Source organism: Ambystoma mexicanum, chromosome 1q, assembly GCF_040938575.1.
Source record: "Ambystoma mexicanum isolate Mex_15411 chromosome 1q, UKY_AmexF1_1, whole genome shotgun sequence".
NCBI classification, from domain to species: Eukaryota; Metazoa; Chordata; class Amphibia; order Caudata; family Ambystomatidae; genus Ambystoma; species Ambystoma mexicanum.
Window position 1 is genome coordinate 103,005,162 of NC_090922.1, and position 23,405 is coordinate 103,028,566.

General features: G+C 46.1%; 1 protein-coding gene across 5 annotated transcripts in view; it reads left to right on the forward strand.

The window, feature by feature from the left end:
* The window catches only part of PIEZO1 (piezo type mechanosensitive ion channel component 1 (Er blood group)), a 960,480-nt gene that overhangs the window by 819,822 nt on the left and 117,253 nt on the right, over positions 1-23,405 (forward strand). For all 5 annotated transcript variants that reach the window (XM_069635852.1, XM_069635881.1, XM_069635891.1 and 2 more), the window contains one exon: positions 21,155-21,413. In XM_069635852.1, coding sequence (XP_069491953.1) covers positions 21,155-21,413 — 259 coding nt within the window. The remainder of the gene's footprint in view (positions 1-21,154; positions 21,414-23,405) is intronic.

Here is a 23,405-nt window from a genome sequence, read left to right on the forward strand (position 1 = left end):
TCTGATTTGTCTCTAACCTTGTAGGATCCGGAGGAGAGAGTGATTTTCTCCATGTCTATGGACATGTGACCCCCACATGCAGAGCTACAAGTAACATCTAAGAATGGTAGTCTGAGAACATGGAGTAGTGCAGCAGACAGGACGTACATGGCAGAGGGAGCAGTGTAGCGCTGAGAGAGCCATGGAGACCTGAGAAGCGGAGGAGACAGCACGCCATTCCAAGGCCAATGGAAAGTACACAGCCAACACTGCCTGACCTGCAAACTGAGTACACAGATCAGAACTGCAAGAGCTATATTTCGAAGAGGTTTTCCATAATGTGAGCCACCTGTAAGCAAGGCCATTCACGAACAGGCTCGCTGCGAGAGGAAACGTACATAGACGCCAGGACAGGAGAAGAGTAGACGTTGTTCCCAAAGTGTCTCAAAAATTGGGTGACCGACATCGAGAGATGCAACGGTGTGTGTGGCAGCAAACACTGTCTTGTGAACGGAAAGGTACTGAAGTGGGAGAGAGAAGGTGGCGGAAAACTAGAGTAGTGGAGGGTGAACTCAGGGCAGAAGACTGGGGAAATACCAAGAGGACCAAGAAACCTCAAGATTGAAAATCATGCTCAGTGGCAATAGAGCAGAGGGCTTACAACGGGGAACAGCATTCAAGTGTTGGATGTGTGGAGTTGTGGTTCTAATGCCCCAGAAGCAAAGCCCAGCTGGAGCTCAACCGCAAAATAGAACAGCTGTGGTGGATCAGAGATTAGGACGCAGACAACTGGACATGTTTGCAAAACACTTTAGATTTTATTAAAGAAAAAGACAATCCCTCACCTAGCCCTATTGCTATGGGAGTGATTCCCTATCTCATAACGGAAAATATATGATGCTCATCAGGACCTCTTACGTAAACTGGTTCTGTCCTCCATCCAAAACCTGTCCTGTCTGTCTGAACCCACCACTATTAAAGGAAAATAAATTCAAACAACTCGCCTGCATGTTCTTGGCTGGTGCAACCCAAGTGTCTCTGGAAATTGCCATTCTCGGTTTCACAGGTTCTCTGTTGCTTTCACAGCTACTATGAATTAAAAAGAATGCTCTTATATAAATCAAAAACAAATGTTTCTCTGATCTTTCTCAGACCTGGCTCCTTGTTTACAGTTTAAATAATTCTTTAAGTTTCCAGGATTTCCTCACAGCAGAAAGGGTACATTTCGGAGTCCCTTCAACCAAGTCTGTAAAATGTGTACGCGCTTCTTTCCGTTATGTGGGACTTGACTTGGAACGTATTTCAGTTGTTCAAAGATTCGATTGGGGGCCTTTTTTATTCATATTCAAGTGGCTGCCGACGTACTTCTAATGTCTGTCTGTGTCGTTGGTTTTCTGCCCAGTAGGGGCCTCTGCCTCTCGGTCGGGTGTCTGTTCTAGGAAGATTACATCCTGCATATAATCCCTTTTCGATCTTTTTTCCTCTTCTTGGTAATACCCAGCTTTCGGGTATAGGCTTCTCGTTCCTCTCTTTTTAGGGATTCCTCTTTCTGCAGGTTTCCAATATCCCCTTTGGTTGCTCAGGATTCTCATACCCCTTTGTTGGAGCTTATTTTCTCTTCTTCATTAGGCCCCATGGCCCATGAGCTACTTGAATGGCTTTGTTACTCTGAGTCTCTCGTGTGCAGTAGCATTTTTGGGCGTTCTTATGCGCAGAATGGGATTACCATAACAAATGATCTCAGACCCAAATAACCGGATAGACTGAAAGAATATGGCTTAATACTACTTTACTATCAGCTCAATAAAGTTGGGAAACCTGGCAAACAACAAATCATAGTCCACACACTCTCAATCATATTTCAGTTACACAAAGGCCTTTATACCTCGATGTGCGTCAGATATGACGCCATCCTACGTGGCAACTAATAAAACCTATCAGATGGAGGGATTGGTTAGTGGAACATATCTACTTATAGTTTGTATAGGTGTTTTAGTATCACTGGATGTCTTTTATCTGATAGGCATGCCTTGAACAACCTCTAACTATGTAAAATACAGATAACGTAATACTAACAGCAGATAGGCCCGTGCAACAATGTATGGTCCACCTTTACATAAACCCTCCGATTGGTTTGCATTCTCTCCTAACCTTGGGCATTCAGCTTGTTAGCATGTAAGCGAAATGAAAACCAGGTGCAGAGAACAACATCAGACTACTGCCCACTTGCCCAAATAGTCTACCATCTCTCATCAGCCAAGGCCTCTTCTTTGTACTTGACCTTACTGAAAGTTCTCTTCCCTGTAACCTTAAAGGGAATAAGGGTACATTGTTTTCTTCATCTGGAGCTTAATGAGTAGGCCTTGTTTTTGAGTCCTGAATCACATGTGAAGAAACCATGATTTTGTCCATCCCGCCTTTCCATTTATTGCCATTTAATTCCATTATGTCCAGTGTCATTACCTTCTTCGGCCTCTGGAGGCTTGGTTGCGCCATCTCACATATGCTTTCTCCATCTTTAATTGTCCAATACTTGGCATTCATAAATGTTCTCTTATTTACTGAATCTAAGAGAAATATGTCCTACGTATATTACTTATCCTCGTTAGCTCCAATTGTACCCTGCAGTTTTCTTCTTTCTGTGGCATCCTTGATCTCTGGCCAACCGCTACTTTTTGTTCATGCATGAATCCACTTCCACGTCTATCAGCTCTGCAGCCCTGGTCGTTCCCCTTCAAGCTTTTCGCTTTACTTATTATTCAGAGCCGACGTCCATCTTTTCAACATGGCTGCTTTACCCATGTCATATTTTCTACAGCAGCAAGCTTCTATGTGACTCTTCTACCTTGCGTTTCTGTGTGTATATACCTATATAATTATTACACATCTGACTACTTTTTTGTGTTTACATATGATTTCTTCTTACTCGTGTATGTAAAAATATGTTTACTTTGCTTCTTCAATTACATCTTCATTCTTTAAGTATTCTCATTTCATATAATTGTGTCTTTTCCTTATAGCATCAGTTTGCACCTGTCAGATTTTCTTTACAGCTCTTCGATGTTTAGTGGTATCTGCAAACCTCCTGCTACCCCTTCAGTTCGAGGGTACATTCGGTATGGTTGTCTGAGTGCATATCGTCACTTATACACCCGGTGCGGTATTGGAGTCATACCTGGTGTCATGCACATGGTCTTCTTGTCCTTCATCCAACATGTCACAGGTGAGGGGGCGGGTTCTATCAATGACGTACACGTCTGCTTCTCTTCACTCACATAGGGCCGCAGAACTCAACTGCCCTCCTCCCTCTTCTTACTGCCTTCTGTGTACCTGCTGTTCCGCGCTCTCCATCCGAGGGGGAAGCGACCGCTCCATAGGCGGCAGAACCGTCTGGCATTGAACGCTGGTTCCTGGCTTGCTCTCGCGGGTGCTTTCTCGGCGGCTGCCTTCTCTCCGGCTGTCTCCTTTAGGGCAGACTGGTTTCCCGTGCTGGCCGCAGTTTGGTCTCTCACCGCGAGGGACCTCAGGTCTTTGGTCCCTGGCGCACCTGGGTTTGGCAGCATTGCGCAGGCTTTCCTCCCGCCATGTGAATGTTGTGGGCATGCCTGCAGACTGCATCAGCTTTGCACTGTAACAGAAATGTCCATTCTGCGTGGCCTCCTTCGGGCTGGCAGGCATCACGTCCACTCCTCTCTCCCCAGGTAAGGGCTGTTTATGATATTTTATTTGTATCGCGATCGTACACAAGTGTTTCAGAGCGCGACTAGGCAAGGGAGGGTAACCGGGAAGAACACAACAATCTTACTAGGCCCAGTGACATTGAGAAGGCGCAAGTGCATGGGAATGGGAAAAGGGGAAAAAGTGCATGGAAGGGGGAGAGTGGAAAGTGCGGAGCAGAGAAGAGCAGATAAATAATAATAATTACAAAATAAATAGAAAATTGGGGCAATAAACAGTGGTAGTGCAGCCAGCAAGTGCAGTTGGAAGTGGCAAGTGCTGTGTTTAAGGCAGCAGACTAGGTAAGTCTGATAAGTGCAGAAAAATAAGAAAAATGAGGGTTGGGGGGGCTGTAAGGGTACAGATACAGTCCCCAGTGCAAGGAGTGGCGAGGCGGCAGTGCAGGAGGGTGGCAGGGTGAGCAGGTACCTGGTCCCAGGAGATAGAGGGTGGCCAGATGCACAGTGCCAAGAGAGAGCAGATCAGCAGGGGAGAGGGGGAGCAAAGGCGGAAGCAAAGAGGGAAGGTCTTGAGGTTCTTCCGGAACCGGAGATGGTTTTCCTCAAGTTTTAGATTGGCAGGGAGGCTGTTCCAGAGAGAAGCCCCAGCCGAAGATGGAGATCTACCCTCAGCTCATTTCTTTGAAAAAAGATTGACCCGGAGGGAGCTAGAGGTAGAGGAGCAAAGATCTCGAGAGGGGTCTTCTATGCCAATGTCGAAACAGGTCCTGATGCTTCTTCTTTAGGGAGGGGTCAGCAACCAAGCCAAGCCTGTGTACCATAATACTTTCTACTCCCATGTATGCAGAAAATACATGAGGCATTAGGATGGAGGGAGATGTTACCAGCTTGTTCAACCAGGAGTCCTTGTCCCCGCTTGCCCAAACCCCAAAGGAGGATTTTACGTAGTGGGCTCACCTCCCTAGTCTCACAGCGGTTGACTCCCCGTGGGGAGAAGGGATGAATTCTGTAGATTCATCACACCTCCTAAAGCACAGCACTTAGGTGCTGACAAGTAGAAAAGAATGTTCAAAATAATGTTCAGACCTTCTCCCAGCTCCTGGCTTGCTTTCAGCTTCCCTGTTTCAAAACAGTTCCACAAAATATCCTCTGGGTTCCATTCCCCAAGTTCAACACAGTTCCACAAAATGTCCTTGGGTTTGCCTTCCCCAGGTTCAGCACAGTTCTCTTGACTTTCTATTCGCAGTCAATTTAACCTTCTCAGCAAATCTACTTAAAACACCTTTAAGGCTTTTCATCAGCTCTCTTGATTCACCTTCCTTTTAGTCTCTTGAACATTTATTAGGCATCTTGACTTTCCTTTGTTCACTCCAGGTATGGGGTTATTCGGCCTAGGCCAGTTGTCAGACCACACAGTCCACCCATCACATGTCACGCAACCAATAACCTATGGCATTCTGTAATGTTCAGTGACATTCTTTGGACTTCCTTGCCAACACAGTTTTCCCTTGTGCAACTGTGTTATTAGTCCATATACACCTTTGTATCACATTGACAGTCCTTTGACTCTGCCAACATCTAACTTTTACACACTGCACTTCGTGGTGTTTTTTCTTGTCACCACCTTGCTTTCACACTATCCCATGGTGCCTCTCAAATACTTTTCACTCACTTCCCAGGCTTTCATTAATAGCTCACAGTTGATTTGCACTTTCACTAATTTCTAAAAGGATTTCTTCTTTGGTTCAATGCGTTAGGAATTTTTCATCACTTTCCTTTCATTTGTGCAGTATTTCATATACATCGTGCATTTCTTTCATTAGTTCGGTATTCAATAACTTGCTAAATGATTTGCCGCTCGTTCGTGTTTCAATATTTCACATTTGGTCTCCACACCCATTTGTCAAATACTTTTACTTGACCGGCATCTGCCATTACACACACACCCACACCATGCCGCTGGAGCGCCCTGGCCTAAGTGATCTTTCCCTGTCACTCACCGGTGTGCGGCTGCTCTTCCGGGTGCTTTGGATTTCCTCTTGGGTTCTCGCTGGCTCCTCTCTCTTCTTCCGGGAGCTTTGATGAGCAGCGCTCACTTCCTCCAGACTTTCCTGCAGTGGTTTGGCAGCGTATGGGAGACTTCTGTGTTCCCCGCTCCCAATGGGGAACACAGAGCTCTGCGGAGCTCTTGACTCTCTCGTGGCCCGCTCTGGCCTCAGCATCTTTCTGGCTTCCCTGCAGTAACCAGCGCCCTTTTCCCCGGCCCCTCTTCTGCCCACTCCACCTCGGATTGCCATGCTCTCCTGCCCAGCTGGATCTCTTCGTGTTTCTCTCTGACCTCTTTATATGCACCTGTGAACCATTAATTGGCTGCAGGTGCAAGTCTTTTGCCTGACCATGATTACTCCTCTCAATGCCTGACCATCATAGTAGTGTTCTACAGTCCTCTTCCTCGTCCCAGTACCTAAGTGATGTGCACAGAGGGTAGTGTGCATTACTCCTAGTTGCCTCTTCTCCATCCCAGTCTTAAAGGGATATGCATATGGGCAGTTGGAAGGCATGACAACGGGGAAGACTGATAACCTACAAAGGTAGAGGGAGGATAGGATGCATTCTGATAACTTCTTGATTTTACCAGAAGAGGTGAATGTGGGGTTATTCTCTGCCTACAATGAGATGTTCTTGGCGTTAGTCGCTTCCTGATCCCTTGATACTGAGGTCGTACCCCAGTGTTGGTTTAGAAGGAAGAAATGGAGGGGATCTGACAGTACCCTATAAAAGCCTCGGAGACTGAGTCTTCATTGTTGAATGGAAATGGGGGATACCGCCTTTCGCCTAAGGACATCCTCATATCATTCCCCAAATCTCCTTCACCCTGGTGATCCTCCCTCACATATCGACCCCCAGGGTCAGGATCCAAAAACAATGGCCCTTCCCAGGCCACCTGAGCAGAGGATATTGGGGAGAATGAAGTGGGGACGCCCTCGGGCTCCTCACACTAACTAATTAGAATCAAGATGATTTAAATGTAGAGAGCGTTGATTCTAATGATACCCAAGCATAGTGCACTAGCACTGATGGTGTAGAGAGCGAGGGGGGTTGCATGTTGGGAGTTCTAGTTCTAGTGACCCCTGATTACTTTGTAGTGCTAGAAAGACAGATAGAAAGGGAGAAACAGAGAGAGAGGAAAGACAGCGAGTGAGAACGAGGAAGAAAGAGAAAGCTGGAAAGAAAAAGAAAACAAACAAAAGAAGAATCAAAAGGACCTGAACACCAAGAACCTTAGAAATAATTGAAGACTAAAGCCATACCAAAGAAACAGTCATTTCTACTTTTAAAATAGTATTTTCTACTTTTTTGCAATTATTTCAAAAAAGGAAGCAGGCGTCCTCCCCAGAAAGAACATGGCATGATGACCTGTTCTGAGATGAGAGTTTACAGCGCATGCTTTTTGCTCACTGTACCTTTCACAGATGGGAAATATCCATTTGCAGATCAGTCTTTGTCCCGCCCACATAGGCACTTCAGCACGGAAATGCTATGGCAATTCCTCTCTAAACAAGAGTACCAAAAGCAACCCCATACACGTGGTTCAGCCTTGTTGGGCCTCATCAGTGAGGTCAAGCTGTGCCTCTCTGAGCACAGTGAGCAGGGAGTCCACATCTGGTTGCCCCCAGGTAACTCAGGGTGACCAACACCAAGTTCCTTGCAAATATTTCAAAAACGGAAGCAGGCGCTCCTCTCCAGAAAGAACATGGCATGATAACCTCTTCTGAGATGAGTTTGCAGTACACGCTTTTTGCTCAGTGTACCTTTCACAGATGGGAAATATCCATTTGCACATCCGTCTTTGTCCCGCATGACTTTTGCAATTAGCCCATGACCTTCATTTTGCGAAGGTGTTGGTGAATAAACACTGCATGAGCTGCTTCATCACCAAGGCATGCTTTTTGGACGATATGTAGATGGATACTGTGATGAATCGAGGGTATTCATCCCTTCTCCCCAGGCAACATGCCTCCCCCTTTGAGGCTAGGGAGGTGAGCTTGCGCCGCAAGACCCTCCTTGGGGGTCTGGCCAAGTGGGACCTCACTTGGAGAGACTCCGCTTTGGGGGACAAGGACTCCTGTTCCTATGAGGAACGCCCTATGCCACACACCATAGTAGCATGTATGAGACTGTCTGCTAGGCAGAATAATGTGAGCGCTGCATATTTGGCTGAAGGCAATGCTGAAACAAGCCAGCCTGGAAAAGAAGAGACGTGTTTTTAACTGAGATGAGTGGAGTACCATGGAGAAGGAGAGAGTAAGATACACAGGGGAAGCCCCTGATGTGATCATACCTGCAAGAGGCGGACCTGAGCTGAGATGCAGAGTCTGTGACTTACGAGGAGGCAAAGGACGCCAATCTGATACATCGGAGGCCCAGCACATCCACCAATGGAGAAACCGTTGTGAGGCAGGAGAGCGGAATCCTGTACCAGGTAGTGACCGGATCGCGTCCATATAGTGGTGGGCTGAACACCCAACGAACCACGCCGAGACCATCCGAAGGGGGAGCGCAAACAGCTTCCTAGCGCCAGCACCCGTATAAGTAAACAGCCAGAAATGAAGCCAAGAACAGGAGACCGGCTAAATCGAGGAATGAGAAGGCAAACACTGAAGAGGAACACCCGAGTAAATGCCAGGCCCTACGACGTTCCCCTGTATACAGAGAGGTAACGGGGACAATAGGAGAAGCGGAAGGCAGCCGGGGCAACATTACACAGAGAGAAAAACTCGTCCCAGTAATCACGACGAGATACTTAATATAAAACTGTTAAACTAGAATTGTGCAAGGCAGATGAAGAGAAGAATGAATAACCCTCTGTGGGAAGTAGATAATCCGGGAACAAAAACTAGTGAAAGAAGGGAAATTACCCTGTGAGTACAAAGGTGAAGAGTGGAAAAAGTATGACAAAGTCCTGTAATGACTAGGAGAAGCTAAGACTATCAAGCGAATGAGACCTTTGCAGAGAGAGAACACAGGAGGGGAGAAATACTAAATTGGATCAAACCACATTCAAGCTAAGAAAGTCTTGGAACAGACTGAGAAGTCTACAAGTTAGAAAAACTGGAGAAAGACCCAAGAGTAGTGTGGAAGTGTTACAAGAACTAATCAAAGAGACATCCAGAGACTACTAAAGAAGATTGTGTTAGGAAACCAACACAAGAAAAGGAGATGCTGATATAAAGAGACTATCAGAATATAACAGAATATGAGCGAATTAAGCAATTCTCCTGGCCACGTTTAAGTTGGTTGCATTAGTGGGAGGGTCGGGTAGAATTAGATTTGGACGGAGGACATTCTTTTCTTTGGTAACTTCATGACGACAGACAAGCACCTTTTAGTTCCATTAGACAGGTAGGGAAACCCCTCTAGCAGTAGGGAACGATAGGCTGCCTTCTTATAAGTTTATTAAAAGCAAGTCAGAATGTCCTTAATGTGTCCAGCTCCTTCTTCTGACTCGGCACAATATGCAGGTGATTTTTAAACTTGATGGCAACATCGTGTCTACTGCCTCACGGTCCCATATTATTTTCCTGGGGTATCCAAACTTAGTTAAGGTGAAGTTCATTCAGTGCGAATAAGGATGCAAAGACTGAGCTGCTTCGCTTTTCAACAACACATGAAATCTTCCACTAAGTTGGATGCACATGGTAGTTAGGCTACCTCTTTATTGAAAGAGCCATACATCTGCAGTCATGACATCATATACGGTTGGAATGCGATCCCGGCATTTTATGGAGCTGGTAACTCTTCTCTTGATGGATGTGAGCCTTGAGACCAGACACATACTACACAGGGCAGTACCAACAAATCATGCTCTCAGAGTAACCGCTTAAAACAGATTATGCAAGTGGTAGCTAGGCCAATGAACTTAAATGAAATTGTATTTTATTTATATCGTGCTCGTACACAAGTATTCCAGAGCGTGACCAGGCAAAAAGGGAGGGGAACAAGGGAGAAAAAAAAACCCAGAAAAACAGCGATCTTACTAGTCCTAGTGACAATTTAGAAAGTGCAAGTGCATGGGAAAGGAAAATAGGGGGAAAGAAAAGTGAAAGGAAAATGGGGGGAGTGGAAAGTGCGAGAAAACATCAATAAATATTAAATAGAATAAATAATAAATAAGGGCTTTACACCATGGTAGTGCAGCCAGCAAGTGGCTGGTGAAAGTTAGTCAGAAAGGTATATCTGATAAGTGCAGAAGAAACGTGGGAGGGGGACTGTATGGGTACAGATACAGAACTCTAGTGCAGATGGTGGCCTGGAGGCAGTGCAGGAGGGTGGCAGGGTAGGCAGGTACCTGGGCCCAAAAAAACAGAGGGTGGCCAGGTGCACAATGCCATGAGAAGAAACAGATCAACAGGGGAGAAGGGGGCAAAGGCAGAGGCAAAGAGGAAGGTCTTGAAAACTTTCCAGAACCGAAGATGTTTTTCCTCAAGTTTCAAGGTGGCCGAGAGGCTGTTCCAAAGGGAGGCATTAGCCGAAGACCGGGATCTACCACCAGCTCATCTTTTTGCAAAACGACTAACCCTGAGGAGTTAGAAGTAGAGGACCGAAGGGCTCGAGAGGGGATGTATTTACGGAGGGATAGTTGAAGGTATTTTGGACCCAGGCCCCAGAAAGCCTTGTGGACAATGCAGAGAGTTTTAAATGTAATCCTTGCATCTACTGGGAGCCAATGAAAGAATTTCAAGACTGGAGAGATACGATCCAAGGGCTTGAGGCCAAGGACAAATCTTGCAGTCCTGTTCTGGATTAGTTGTAGAGGGCGGAGAGTGGAGGCAGGTAGATTTAGAAAGAGGCTGTTACAGTAATCCAGTCTGGAAAGAACCAGAGCTTGGGAGACGGCGAGCTTTTGAGGGAAGGAGAGGAAAGGCAGAGTACCTCTAAGGAGGTGAAATAAAATGTTACATTGTTTGGAGACATCAGAGGTGTGTGCAGAGAAGGAAAGTGTAGAGTCAAAGATAACCCCAATGTTCTTAGCCGCGCAGGTGGGGGTGGGAGGAGGGCCAAGGGAGGCCGGCCAGAGTGTGAGAGGAAAGGATGAAGATGGTGTACCAATAAGGAGGATCTCAGTCTTGTTGGCATTTAGACATAGATCATTGGCGACACACCAATTTTAAATGGCGATCAGACAATCGGAGATGAGAGAAGGAGAGGAGGAGGCTGAAGGAAGCCTGAAAATGAGTTGGGTGTCATCAGCATAGCACTGGAAAGTTGAGCAGAACATTGAGATGCAGTAAGCAAGAGTTGCCAGGTATTGGTTGAATAGCCAGTGCGAGAGGATAGACCCATGGGGGACACCACATGTGGAGAGGGAGATGGAAGATATGAAGGACCCAAGTTGTACCTGGGAGGGTCGATCAGAGAGAAAGGAGGTCAGCCAGGCCAGAGCCTGATCAGTGATACTGAGGTCTCACAGACGATTGAGCAGGGTAGTATGGTTGACCGTGTTTAACGCAGAGGAAAGATCAAGTAGGATGAGGACAGAGGGAATGTTAGAATCGAGGTTGGAGAGCAGGTTTTCATGGATGTTCAGGAGAGCAGTTTCCGTACTTCTGGCAGCTCTGAAGCCAGATTGGTGGTCATGGAGGGAGCCAACAGAGTCGGAATGGAGATTAAGCCGATAGATGGCCAGCTTTTCCAGGAGCATGCCCAAAAAGGGAGTAATGGAAATTGGGCGGTAGTTTGCCAGACATGACGGATCAGCAGTGGATTTTTTGAGGAGAGGATGCACAAGGGAGTGTTTAAGAGGGGTGGGGAAAGAACCAGAGGCAAAGGAGAGGTTGCAGAAAGCAGCAAGGGTGTCAATGTGGTCCATAATGGTTTTAGAGGAACAGGGATGGACCTGTTTTGATGAGGTTTTCATAGATCGGACTTGTCTAGATATCTCATCAGGGGAGAAAAGAAGAAGGTGGAATGAGGGGTAGCTGAGGGCGGGTCAGCAGGCCGAGAAGAAGAGGGAGCGGAGATGAGGGTGGACAGGATGTCCTGGGTTTTAGAGATAAAGAGAGAGGCAAGGGCATTGCAAAGATCCTGGGAGGAGAGAGGAGGGGTGGAGACTGCTGCAGGGTTAGCCAGCTCCTTGCAGATTTTGAAAAGTTCGGCTGAGTTGTTGGATGCCGCAGAGACACGGGCTTGCATGTGGGCTCTCTTCTTAGTGCGGACAGCATGTCGGTATTGCCTTTGGTGCAGGCAGCAGGCCCGTTTGTCAGAGGATGAGCAAGAAGCCCTCCATTTCCTCTCCGCCGCCCTACACTTCCGTTTAAGTGTAGCTAGGTCAGAGTCCTACCAAGAATTGCACTTGGCTTTGGACTTCGAACGGATCCTCATGACGGGGGCAAGAGTATCAAGAGTAGCAGAAATAGCAGAGTAGAGAAGAGAGAGGGCTGTGTCAGTGTGTGAGTCAGCCTGGGGTGGAGGAGGGAGGGAGGGAGGGAGGGAGGGGGGGAGAGGGTTGCAGTGAAGGCCTTGACTGATGCACACTTCATGGGCCAGATATCTGAGAAGGTGGGTGGCAATCTAGGAGTGGACTTGGCTTGGGGGGGGAGGAGATGGAGAGATGAGAGGAGGCAGTGATCACTCCAGGAGAGAGGAGTGGTAAGGGGGGTACAAAGGGGGAGGCCGGATGAGATCAAGACATCAAGTGTGTGGCCAGCCAAGTGAGTCGGGCCAGAGGGAAGGATGGAGAGGGAGAGTGAATCGCAGAGGTCGCGAAAGAATGAAGATGAGGGACCGGTAGAATCAAGATGAATGTTGAGGTCACCAAGGAGGAGAAGTTGAGTGGTTGAGGCCAAGAGGGAAGAGGAGAGGTCAGCCCACTCAGAGAGAAAAGAGGTGAATTTGATCAGGGGGCCAGTAGAGAGTAGCAAAAGTAAGAGAGTGGCTAGGAGAGAGAGAGAGAGCCTGCAGACTAGGCTTTTCAAACAAGGAGTACGCTTGGGTGGGAATGAGAGAAGCAGGGATCCACTCAGGGAAGATAAGGGCTACACCCCCTCCAGGCCGAGTGGATCTGGGAGCTGAGAGGATCTTGTAGCCGTCGGGGAGGAGAGTGTCAAAACTCATGATCTAGCTGGCTGTGAACCATGTCTTGGTGAGACCGAGGAAATCAAGGTTGAGTTCTTCTAGGAGGTGGCAGATGTTAGACGAGTGTTTAACGGGCGAGCCAGAATTTAGTGTGGCGAGATGGAAAAGGTTGCCAGACTTAACCTTCCGAGGAGGGGTACAGATCGTAGGTACGCCCTGTGGAAGTGTGCAAGGAGCTTGAGATGGGGCAAAGGAGGAGGCGGAGGAGGGCAAGGTAGCCAGGGGAACAGAGTAGGGGACAGCTGGAGATGAGAGGAAGTTGATGAGGCAAGGGAACTGCCTATCAAAGAGGAGGAGGTTCGCCTGAGGGCCTTGAACCATGACAGTACCATTTAGATGGATGTTAATAAAGACTCTAGAGGAGACAAAGAGATCCATACGTACTTCACAGCGGGTGCCACCATTAATGGGAGCGGAGGAGACGGGACAGAGCACAGAGATCATATGAGGGGTCCAGAGATCTTGTGAAGGAACGAAAAAGAGGATGTCAGTGTGGGTTTGTCTGGCAGAGGCGCTGGAATAGGTATCAGCGATGGGGAGACCAGGGTTAGAAACCAAGATCTCCTTCTTGAATTTCTTCTTACCAGACTTAGTGAGAAGGGAGGGAAAGTTGATAGGGAAACAGTTGGAATAGATAGGAGAAACAGATAATGCCATGGGCAGGTGGAGAGAGGAGGCAGTAGGAGAAATATACAAGATCAGAGGTATGGAGAGGTCACTGGGCTAGCAAGTAACACATTAGGACCAAAGTAAGGTGAACAAAAACACACTCAAAATTGACTTTCCCAAACACACCCAAAATTGACTTTCCCCAAACACACCCAAAATTGACTTTCCCAAAACACACCCAAAATTGACTTTCCCAAAACACACCCAAAATTGACTTTCCCAAAACACACCCAAAATTGACTTTCCCAAACACACACCCAAAATTGACTTTCCCAAACACACACCCACAATTGACTTTCCCAAACACACACCCACAATTGACTTTCCCAAACACACACCAACAATTGACTTTCCCAAACACGCACCCACAATTGACTTTCCCAAACACGCACCCACAATTGACTTTCCCAAACACACACCCACAATTGACTTTCCCAAACACACACCCACAATTGACTTTAAGGCAATAGCTAAGGCACCAATTGGTAAAAGAAATGAGGTGGGATTATAGGTGAGTGCTCAGACGAGAGCAGGAAAGGAAGACCAGTTAAAAAACAGGAAGAAGGTAGAGTGAAGGTTAATGTTAAAGGATATTTGTACCGCGCACTATCACCACCGGAGTGGTCCCCTGGCGCTCTTGCGGCTCTCAAAAGGGACAGGGGGGGAGGTTAGTTAGTGGGAATAAGCTGGAAAAGTGCAAGAGAGCAGTGATGTGCTGTTGGCAGCCTCAGCCCAGTGGGTCCGTTGGCTGGGCTTGGGGTGTTTTATGGTCTGTAGTCGTCGTGTGCTGTTGTGCAAGTCTATGTGTGGTTTGTTTTGTTGTTGCAATGTAGTGAAGTTTGTGTGGATTGCTGTATTTAGTCTTGTGGTTGTGTTTGTTAGAGTTTGAGAGGTGTATGCGGAGGGCTGAAGTTGTTAGTGCATTATTTAGTTGGCATTGCTGTCCTTGCAATTGTGTCAAGGTGTGATGACAGGATGACATCTAAGTGTGGCACATGCTAACATTCATATTTCTATCTAGATGTGATGAGGGTTAAAGTTAAGGATGACATCTAAGTGTGGCACATGCTAACATTCAAATTTCAATCACAGGTCAGTGAAGTGAAAAGAGAAAGGGTAGGCAGAAAGAGGGAAACTAACCAATAGATGGGGAAGCGGGACAGTCTTGGAAGTCCAGGTTCATAGTTGAAAAGAGATGGCAACCTCTTGTTTTTAAGTATTCTGCATACGGTTTAAATGGCATAGATTTTCTGCGTTTCTCGATCATGCTTTGGGGCTTGTTCATGCCTGGCCGAATGGACTACAAAGATATCTTGCTAGCAAAATAAAACACATTTATATCTGAAATGAAATTGAGTGTGCCACCCCAAAACGATTTACTTGCCCTCTGACACCAGTAGCAGTCTTGAGGACAGCCACAGAACAGTCAGCTCTAGTTTATGCACATTCTTTGTTAAATAATTTGAAAGCCCTTCTTAGATTCCTTCAAGTCAAAAGGCGTATTACCATTTCAGGCTGGACACTGTACACAGGTCTTGAGAGCCTGTCCCATAATGGGCAGCGTAAAATGGAATCCCTAGTGGCCTCGGGGAGAGGCGGGCAAACATGCCTAATGTGGATTGGCCCAAATGCTGCTTCTCTCCCTGCTGTGAGAGGACTTCTCAAATGGTCCTCTTTTTTTCCCCAACGTAATAGTGAAGTATGTTTTGGACAGGAGTATGGGTAGACCAATGCATCCAATGGGTTCTGTGCGCACCCGAAGCACTCGCCTCTGACAAGAAGCAAGAGCATCCCCTTGTTAATAGACTTTCTTTCTTTTTTGCACCCTTATTATCTACTGCAATGGGATCCCCAGTATATCTGCAGACTGTTTGGAGACACTGACCTCATTTTTGGAAACAAGGTCATTTAAACCTCAATCCCTGGCTTAACTAACTCATCAGTCCTTCAGGTTACCAGTGTGTGTGGGGGAGCCTGCCCCCCATTTATATCTATTGCAGCACTACGATCTCCTTTAAGGAGGGTAGTGTTTGGCCAGCTTGTTTTCATGTTCTTTTAGGCCTATGGGTATTTTCCCATACTAAGTAAAGCCCATATAGGATGGTGGCAATGGTATTGTTAATATTTATTTTTCCCTTTTTGAGTGCGTGCCTGGGCCTCATGTGGAAGAAGGGGCTTGGCTATCCCATTTTGGGAAACTGTGCGGGTCAGAGTGCGCACATGCCAATATAGATTATACACGTCCCTGCTTGAAGTTTGAGGTGGAGGAGACAGAAAAGGCAATAAAGCTTCAAGCGCATAACCGAGCCCCGGGTCCTGACATGATCCCCTCAGATTTGTTTCAGGATCCTGTTGACATGTGGGCACCACTTTTAACAGTGGCATTTAATGCCTGCTTAAAATTAGGGAAGTATCCTTCGACCTGGAGAAAAGCAATAATCTTCCCAATCTTTAAAAAAGGGGATATATCCAGTCCGGGTGCATATCGGCCAATATCTTTGTTGGATTCATCCTTTAAAATTTTTGGGAGAATTCTGTTGGCCCGAATTGAAACCTGGATCGGGGAACAGTTGATTCTCTCGGATATCCAATTTGGGTTTCGCCCTGGAGTGGGTACAATAGAACAGAGTCTCAATCTCTACATTTTAGTTGCCAACTCAGTTTTTTGTAAGGGCGAGTCAGTATATCTGGCCTTCATGGACCCAAGCATGGCCTTTGATAAAGTGGACAGAGCTAAGCTCTGGGCTGTGCTTAGGTCTTTAGGGGGCCCAGGGGAGATTCTGCGGGTATTGGTCGATCTTCACACTGATAACGAGGCTTGTGTAAGTAGTGGGCCTGGTGGGCATTGCACGGCATGCTTTAGGGTGGGGTGTGGTGTAAGGCAGGGTTGTGTGTTGGCCCCCATTTGTTTCTGCCTCTATATCAATGGCCTCTCTCGGGACCTTATTGATGTAATGGCCGACTTTTTGGTATTGGGGGGAAGGGGCTTCCCAGTATTGGCCTATGCGGACGATACAGTCCTATTAGCAAGAACACCTTGTGCCTTAAAGGTCTTGATTAACGCCTACTCAACTTTTATGAACAATTTGGGCCTAAAAATTAACACTAAGAAGTCCGCAGTAGTGGCCTGTGTAGAAAGAAAGCGTCCAGTGCCCATGAAACCTATGTTATGTGCTGGGGAAATAAAGATGAGTCAACAGATAGGTGGCTTATTTAGATTTATGTCAAAATGTAGGGCTCAGCCCCTTGATGTGATCATGAAGATCTATGGTGCACAGACTGTGGCTATCACCATGTATGGTGCAGCCATTTGGGGTTTTCAAAATGTGGCTGAAATCCACGGTAAAGAGAGTAAATTCTTCAAAAATATGCTGGAGCTCCCGACCAGTGCTTCTGGAATAGCTATCCATAGAGAACTGGGGGCAGAGTTTTGGGAGGACCAGTGGGCGATGGCACCTCTTTTTTTTCTGGGTTCGGCTGTGGGCCAATGAACACACCACTCTTTGCCACTTTATCATTCGTACAGTGTTGGGCAGACCTGGCTGGAAAAAAATCCCTTGGCTAGCTTATGTTTCGGCACATTTGGGGGAGGTTAATCTAAGTGCCCTGTTCCCGCCTGCTTCTCTAATAACTAAGCAAGAGGGGGTAGCTTACAAAGCCACACTGGGAGAAACCGTAGTAAGGAAAAGAATTCTCCTTGAGTATGGTCAGAAACGTGGCCAATTTCACTCTAGTATCAGCAGACTCACGGGAATTCAACCTTATTTGACATGGAGCCCTCATAAAAAAGATAGATGGCTGATTACGAGGGCACGTTTTGATTCTCTTTGGCTACAAGGAAATGCGTATAATTGGAAAGGTTTTCCTAATCATGCGGGCTGCCCGGTTTGCGGCTATCGGCGCGAGGACCTTCCACCTTTGTTGTTTTTCTGTACAGGGTATGTTGGTATACGCAGAATGACTTTGGTCCCTGCCCTCAAAAAAACAGCGATCCGCTCACATAGGGTTTCACTTGTGTTTCTCTGGAGTGCCGAGACAGTCTTTACATCCTGGGCTCTGTTGACCTTTTTAAAAAGAGCGATGTATTTCAGAAAGAGCTTACTAAAACTGCAAGGTGGTGGAAGCTAGTGCTATGAATCATACAACTCTCTGTATATTGGGTTAATTGGTTGAGTTCTGTCTTCTGCCCGATTTTATTTCTCTATTTTAATCTGGCCACCTAACATGTAACTAAGAGACAGTCTATTTTTTAATTGTACCTTGCCTATTGTAATATCCATTGACTCTCTTTTTCTTTTTTTCTTTTATATAATCGTAATTTTGATATGTGCACAATTGTACTTTTGTAGTTTAATGGACTTTTTTATATTTCCGAATAAACTTGTTTGATTGAATGGTATCGTTAATATTTATTTTTCCCCTTTTTGAGTGCGTGCCTGGGCATCTTTTATTATTAACCAGATAGTTATTTGTGAGCTACAGTGTTCAAAATGGCTGCCCATGTTGTGTAAGCCTCGTCTTTGTGCTTGGTTTTCATCTTCCTGGTCAGGAGCTGTATATGGGCATCCTCTTTTTGGGCTCTGGCCTGAGCCCAGGAAGAAGTCTTTTGTATGCATGGAACTGGTTCAGGCTTGTTATGGGGCTGAATGCATCCGCACTACACATCCCAGACCTTCTGTGACATCATAAACCTGAGTTAGCTGTCCATGATTGGACATCTGCCCACACTTTGAATGGTGCAGGTCCCTATTCAGAGGGCGCGGACTGACCCTTCAACCCCCACAACACCCCAACTAAGGATTTCATATATCTGGAGCCAAGGATCATAAGACGATCTGCAGAGGGACACTGGAGGATTGCTTTTGCGATCACCATTGGTCAGGTTTATGCTCTTCAATTAACATAGGAGACCTTGCATTGTGCCCGCTCCCTTAAATTGATGGCCCTAAACCGTTCCAAGTCCTGCATCACCGAGGTCATCCTGGAGCTCTGAGGAATCGCTGTCCTGAATTTGGATAATCGCATCTGAAATGAGGACCCCTCCTGGGATCTTGTCCAGCTTAGTGCTGCAAATTCTGCAACGTATTGTTGCTGTGTGCATGGGAATTCACTGCTCTGCATACTTTACCACGAAGGGGTTGAGAGTACGTCATGCTGTCCTTCAGCCTTTCACGTGCAGAACCTGTGCGTGGTCACCTCAACTGCAGCTCATGCTTGGGGTGTCCTCGAATGTTGTGGGGGCTGTCAGAGTTGCTCCTTCAAGGTCTTCTTCATTGTAGCGCAGTCCTGCATGCCACTCATCCATTTAGATAGGTCAATGATGAAGAATGGAGCCACTGAATTGCGGGACCCTGCTACCAAACCTGCCAGCTGAAGAACACACTGCACCCTGGATGTCTGGCCCCAGATCAGATGACGAGAGCAGTTGTCCCAAAGAGCCCTATTCACCTGGGGGTGTTGTTTGTCTTGACCGTGGATTGAGGGACTGGGCTGAATAACAGTTTTGATGTCTGGATGTTCCCCAATGGCTGCAAAGTCCTAACCTGCAGCTATTTGGGCATGACCTTGGGAGCCGGAACCTGAGGATGGAAATCCGGTCTGGGGTCCAACTAGATGACTAGGAAAAGGTAGCTTCTCCTTCTTTGCAAGGGAAACCCGACTGTCATCATATGAAAATATTCTACTATCACTAGTATTATCTACTACACCAAGCTCAATTTCTTCATATGGGCGAACTGTAACTTTATGAACTACCTCTAAGTGGCCGAAACCCGGTTACCTGCCTCAAATATTGGCAAGCCCTGCTCTTAGATTAGGGCTCTGATTTGCTAAGATTAATATTGAGTGTTGGTTTTTCCCTATGATTATTATAAGGCAGATGTGATATTGCTGAACAACTTGTCCCCCACTTTAGGCTATAATTGGTACAGGGTTGCTACTACGACGGTGTGCATTCTAAAGTGTGGGGTGTTGTCCCATTTTGGACACCAAACTGTGATGGTATGTATCTATATATTCTGTTCTTCTCGTTTAGCATATTTAACCTAATGCCCATGTGTTGCTAAATTAGTATTTTGTACTTCTCTTTGTGGACAATATTATGCTTGACAAGGCCTTGTGTTGAATTGAATCTTACACCAAACCCATGATCTCCTCAGTCCAAGCCTTACTGCTCAGCCTTGTTACCACGTGACAGTTTGGGTAGACTCATCTGCCAAACATTTGCAGGTCCCCTGAGATTGGCTTCCCAAAACTCTACACCAGAAGTGGTTCTGAATAACCTTCCAGCAGCCCAACAAAGTATGCAACATGCCCCCCAGAACACACATTTCCTCATCTAGGGCTGCCCTAAACTCATTTGCAGCCAGAGACAGACACCTATCCATCCCTAATGCCATGTATGTAAGTGTCAGTATATTGAGAAACAGAGATAGCTGGTCCCAAAAGGAATGTCTGTACATATGTAGACAGAAATATATATGTAAACCCTTCTCTGTAAGGTATGAATCCATCCTGGGACGTTGCTGTCTGTTCTTCCTTAGCGCATTGCACTTTTACAATCCACCTCCTGCTTAGTGTTCCCCAGCAATGATCAACTCAACATACATACATACATGCATTCGTAAATCCTAAGTGTCCCGGGTGGCACTCACTGTCATGACTGGAAGTCCAGAAATGGAACTTCCTGACAGATATTGGATGCCCCCCCCCCCCCGAACCCCCAACCATGGCACCATTCAGAAAAATATCTAGCTTGCTGTTTCTCTGTAATTTATCCAGATACCTAGCACCAAGACTAGAATTTGGCAGCTGCTGCTCTTTGCATAAATATTTATATCGCTCCCGGCATTATCAGAAGAGCAGGAAAAACCAGTGTAACGTATGTATGCTCATGGAAGGAAGTGGTAAAATAGTGATCTAGCACAAGGGTGTGCTGAAAGCACACACTTGCATTTCTAACTGCTGGGTAGAGGCAGGACTATTGTATAACTTGCCAAGGAGAGGCTAAAACATGGTCAGTGGGACCCAGAAAAAGTGTACCTCCCATGGAGATTCTCTGGACGTTCTGATAGTAGGCTTAGCTCAGTGGCCATCAGCGGCCTAAAAGCAATTGGTGATGGAGGACATTTTTTGGGGCCATGTAAGAAGCCATTTGCAACCCTGGATAAGCAACATTTATGTGCTAGGTGGCCATGTGTATTATTTGTGGTAGTAGTGGGATAATAAACCCTCCTTTCACAAAGTTCTCTACATTTATTTGGGCTGGCTGTTTTTCTTTTAAAGAAATAGCAAAGGTACGGCTCTTCCCACTAGATAATCCCACTGCAGATACAATTATTGATGGTATACAGTTGTAATATCACCATGTTTTTATCTGATGCGTTTTTTACTGAAAAATATGAAATGAAAAAACTCAGACAAATATAGGGGGGTGGGTTAGGGGATATAAGGGTTGGGGGTTGGGGATAGGAAAGGGGAGCTTGGAGGGAACCCCCCCTACCCCCAATATAAATGAGTTTGTTGAAATGTATTTGGTAGAATACGAATTTTAAAAAAACTGCTGATGAAAGAACATAGAACCTTATTGATGCAGAGGGTCAAGAAACACATACATACACTGCATATTCTGGCTGATGCCTTGAAATATCTGTAATTGATTGGTTCAATATCTTTTCTGCTTATGTTATTTTTAGGGATTTACCCTTTGAGGAGCTGAAGGAGTCGGAGCAGTTCTATAAGTCCCAGAACCGGTTCCTGAAACTCTTGCTGGCTCTCTACAGCCTCCTTGCCGGCCACTCTGAGCTGCTCTGCTACTTCATCATCATCCTCAACAACATGGTGACGGCATCTGTGATCTCCCTCTTCCTGCCCATTCTCATTTTCCTCTGGGCCATGCTGTCTATCCCCAGGCCAAGCAAGAGGTTCTGGATGACGGCCATAGTCTACACCGAGGTAGGTTCCTGAAATTTACTGGTGTGATGCGCAGAAAATCTTCATCAGTAGCTGGTCAATGATTCCTCTTGTCTATATACCTGGATTCTAAAGCAACTGGGTGCAAGCGGTGAAAATGTTTTAGATACAATATTTAATTAATCTATCACATGGCATATTGAACATAGTCTTCCTGCCTCACATCTTCACCCCCTTCATTCTTTTTATAACACTTCGATTCATCTTCTTTTTTTCTCTACTTTCTCACTCTTCTGTTGCATCTTCCTTTCTATTTCGTTGCTTCCTTTTGAATCGCGTCTCCTTTATCATTTTCTCTCAACTGTCTTTAAATGTACCCATGGTATTGCTCCTCCTTATCTTTCCTCGTTAGTCTCGCTTTATGTTCCGTCTTGCTCTCTCAGATCACAGAATGCATTTCTTCTTACTGTTCCTAAACCTCCCTGTGCCTCCTCCCTTTTCTGTTCCTTTGTTCTTCTGGCTCGTAAGCACCAAAACTCTCTTCCTCTTCTTCTTCGCTCTGCTACATCTCTTTGTATTTTTCAATGAAATCTGAAAGTTCATCTGTCTTCTCTTTCCACTTAAGTTGCATTATCGTATGATTGTACTGCTTTTTAGGTTTATGTTCAGCGCTTTTGGTGAAAAGCGATTTATACATTTTATGAATTTTATAAAATGAAATTAACTTAACACAAAAATACAAAAGAATTTTAAAAGAAATTTTAAAAACACTTTCCATGTATTGGTGAGAAAAGACATTATTACTGCAATGCGTTAAAGTGGCATGCAAATATTGTTACTGTAACCCTGTCATAATTGCATGGGGCAATCGACGGTACATAGTGAGTCAGTGTTGCACTATTGTAATGTATTGTGTTCCTTTTGTCCTTCATTCCTTGTCCTTCTAGCCCCTGTGATAATCTGAGTTAGAAAACTGTCCCCCTGGTCCTCCACTTGCATACAAACTGAACTGCTTCATGAGAGGAATTTTCCCCAGAGCCCTGCTACAGGCTCCACGTTGGCTACTAAAATAGGCTGGGTATGTGTTCCTTGCGGGTCTCGGAGTTCACCTAATGGTAGCGTGGGTAAGCAATCAAGGCAGAACTCTGCAGACGGAAGCTGGGTAGACTGGAATACAGGAGAACATATTACTATTTTGTGTCGGGAGCTGCTGCACAGAAATTTAGTTTCTACACTTCTCTTATCAGGTATATTGTAGTAAAATGTAGGCTGTACTAGGTTTATGGGTGCACTTGCTCTTTAGTTACTAACTAGCAGGTATTGGTTAATCACTGGGTCACAGTTATCATTTTCCTGTGGATCTGTATCGTCACTCTTCGAAGAAGGGGAACCCTGATGGCCCCCTGCTCAACAGATGTGCAGGTCACCCTTCGGATAACACTGGGAATGCAGACAGAACTCCTATTGATCGAGCAAGATGCTGCATGGTGTGAGAAATCTGAAGGGCTCACCCGCTTCTCCACAGTGATCTGTCATCCAGGTGGCCAGGACACAGCCATCGCTATTGGATCCAGTTCCTGGGGGAGGACCAGTGTGGGAGGATCACCTGGATGCGGTTTCTTCGGGGAGTGGAAGTGGGATACCAGAGGGTGCGACGCAGTATCCCCTTTCCCATGGGACCCTTTCCCCATCCTACCAGGTAGGATATCTAGAAGTTCAATCCCCGCTCCCCCCTTTTCCAACACAAACCCTTTCTCATGGGCAGTTCATCGTGAGCGAGAAAGGACTAACACCAGAGACGTATACCTGACATGTCCCAACACAAGGGGGGGGGGGGGCCAGGCAGAATCAGGCAATTACTGATAACTAAACACACGCCTGACTCCCATTACACTTCCCCACACGGATAAAAGGCAGAGCACGAAAGCACCCTCTGAGCAAGGCAAAACGCATGAGGAAGCAGCAATTCCGAGACGGCATTTTAAACCAAGGAGAAAGGTGCTGAGATCAGAGAGGACAACAAGGAAGGAATTA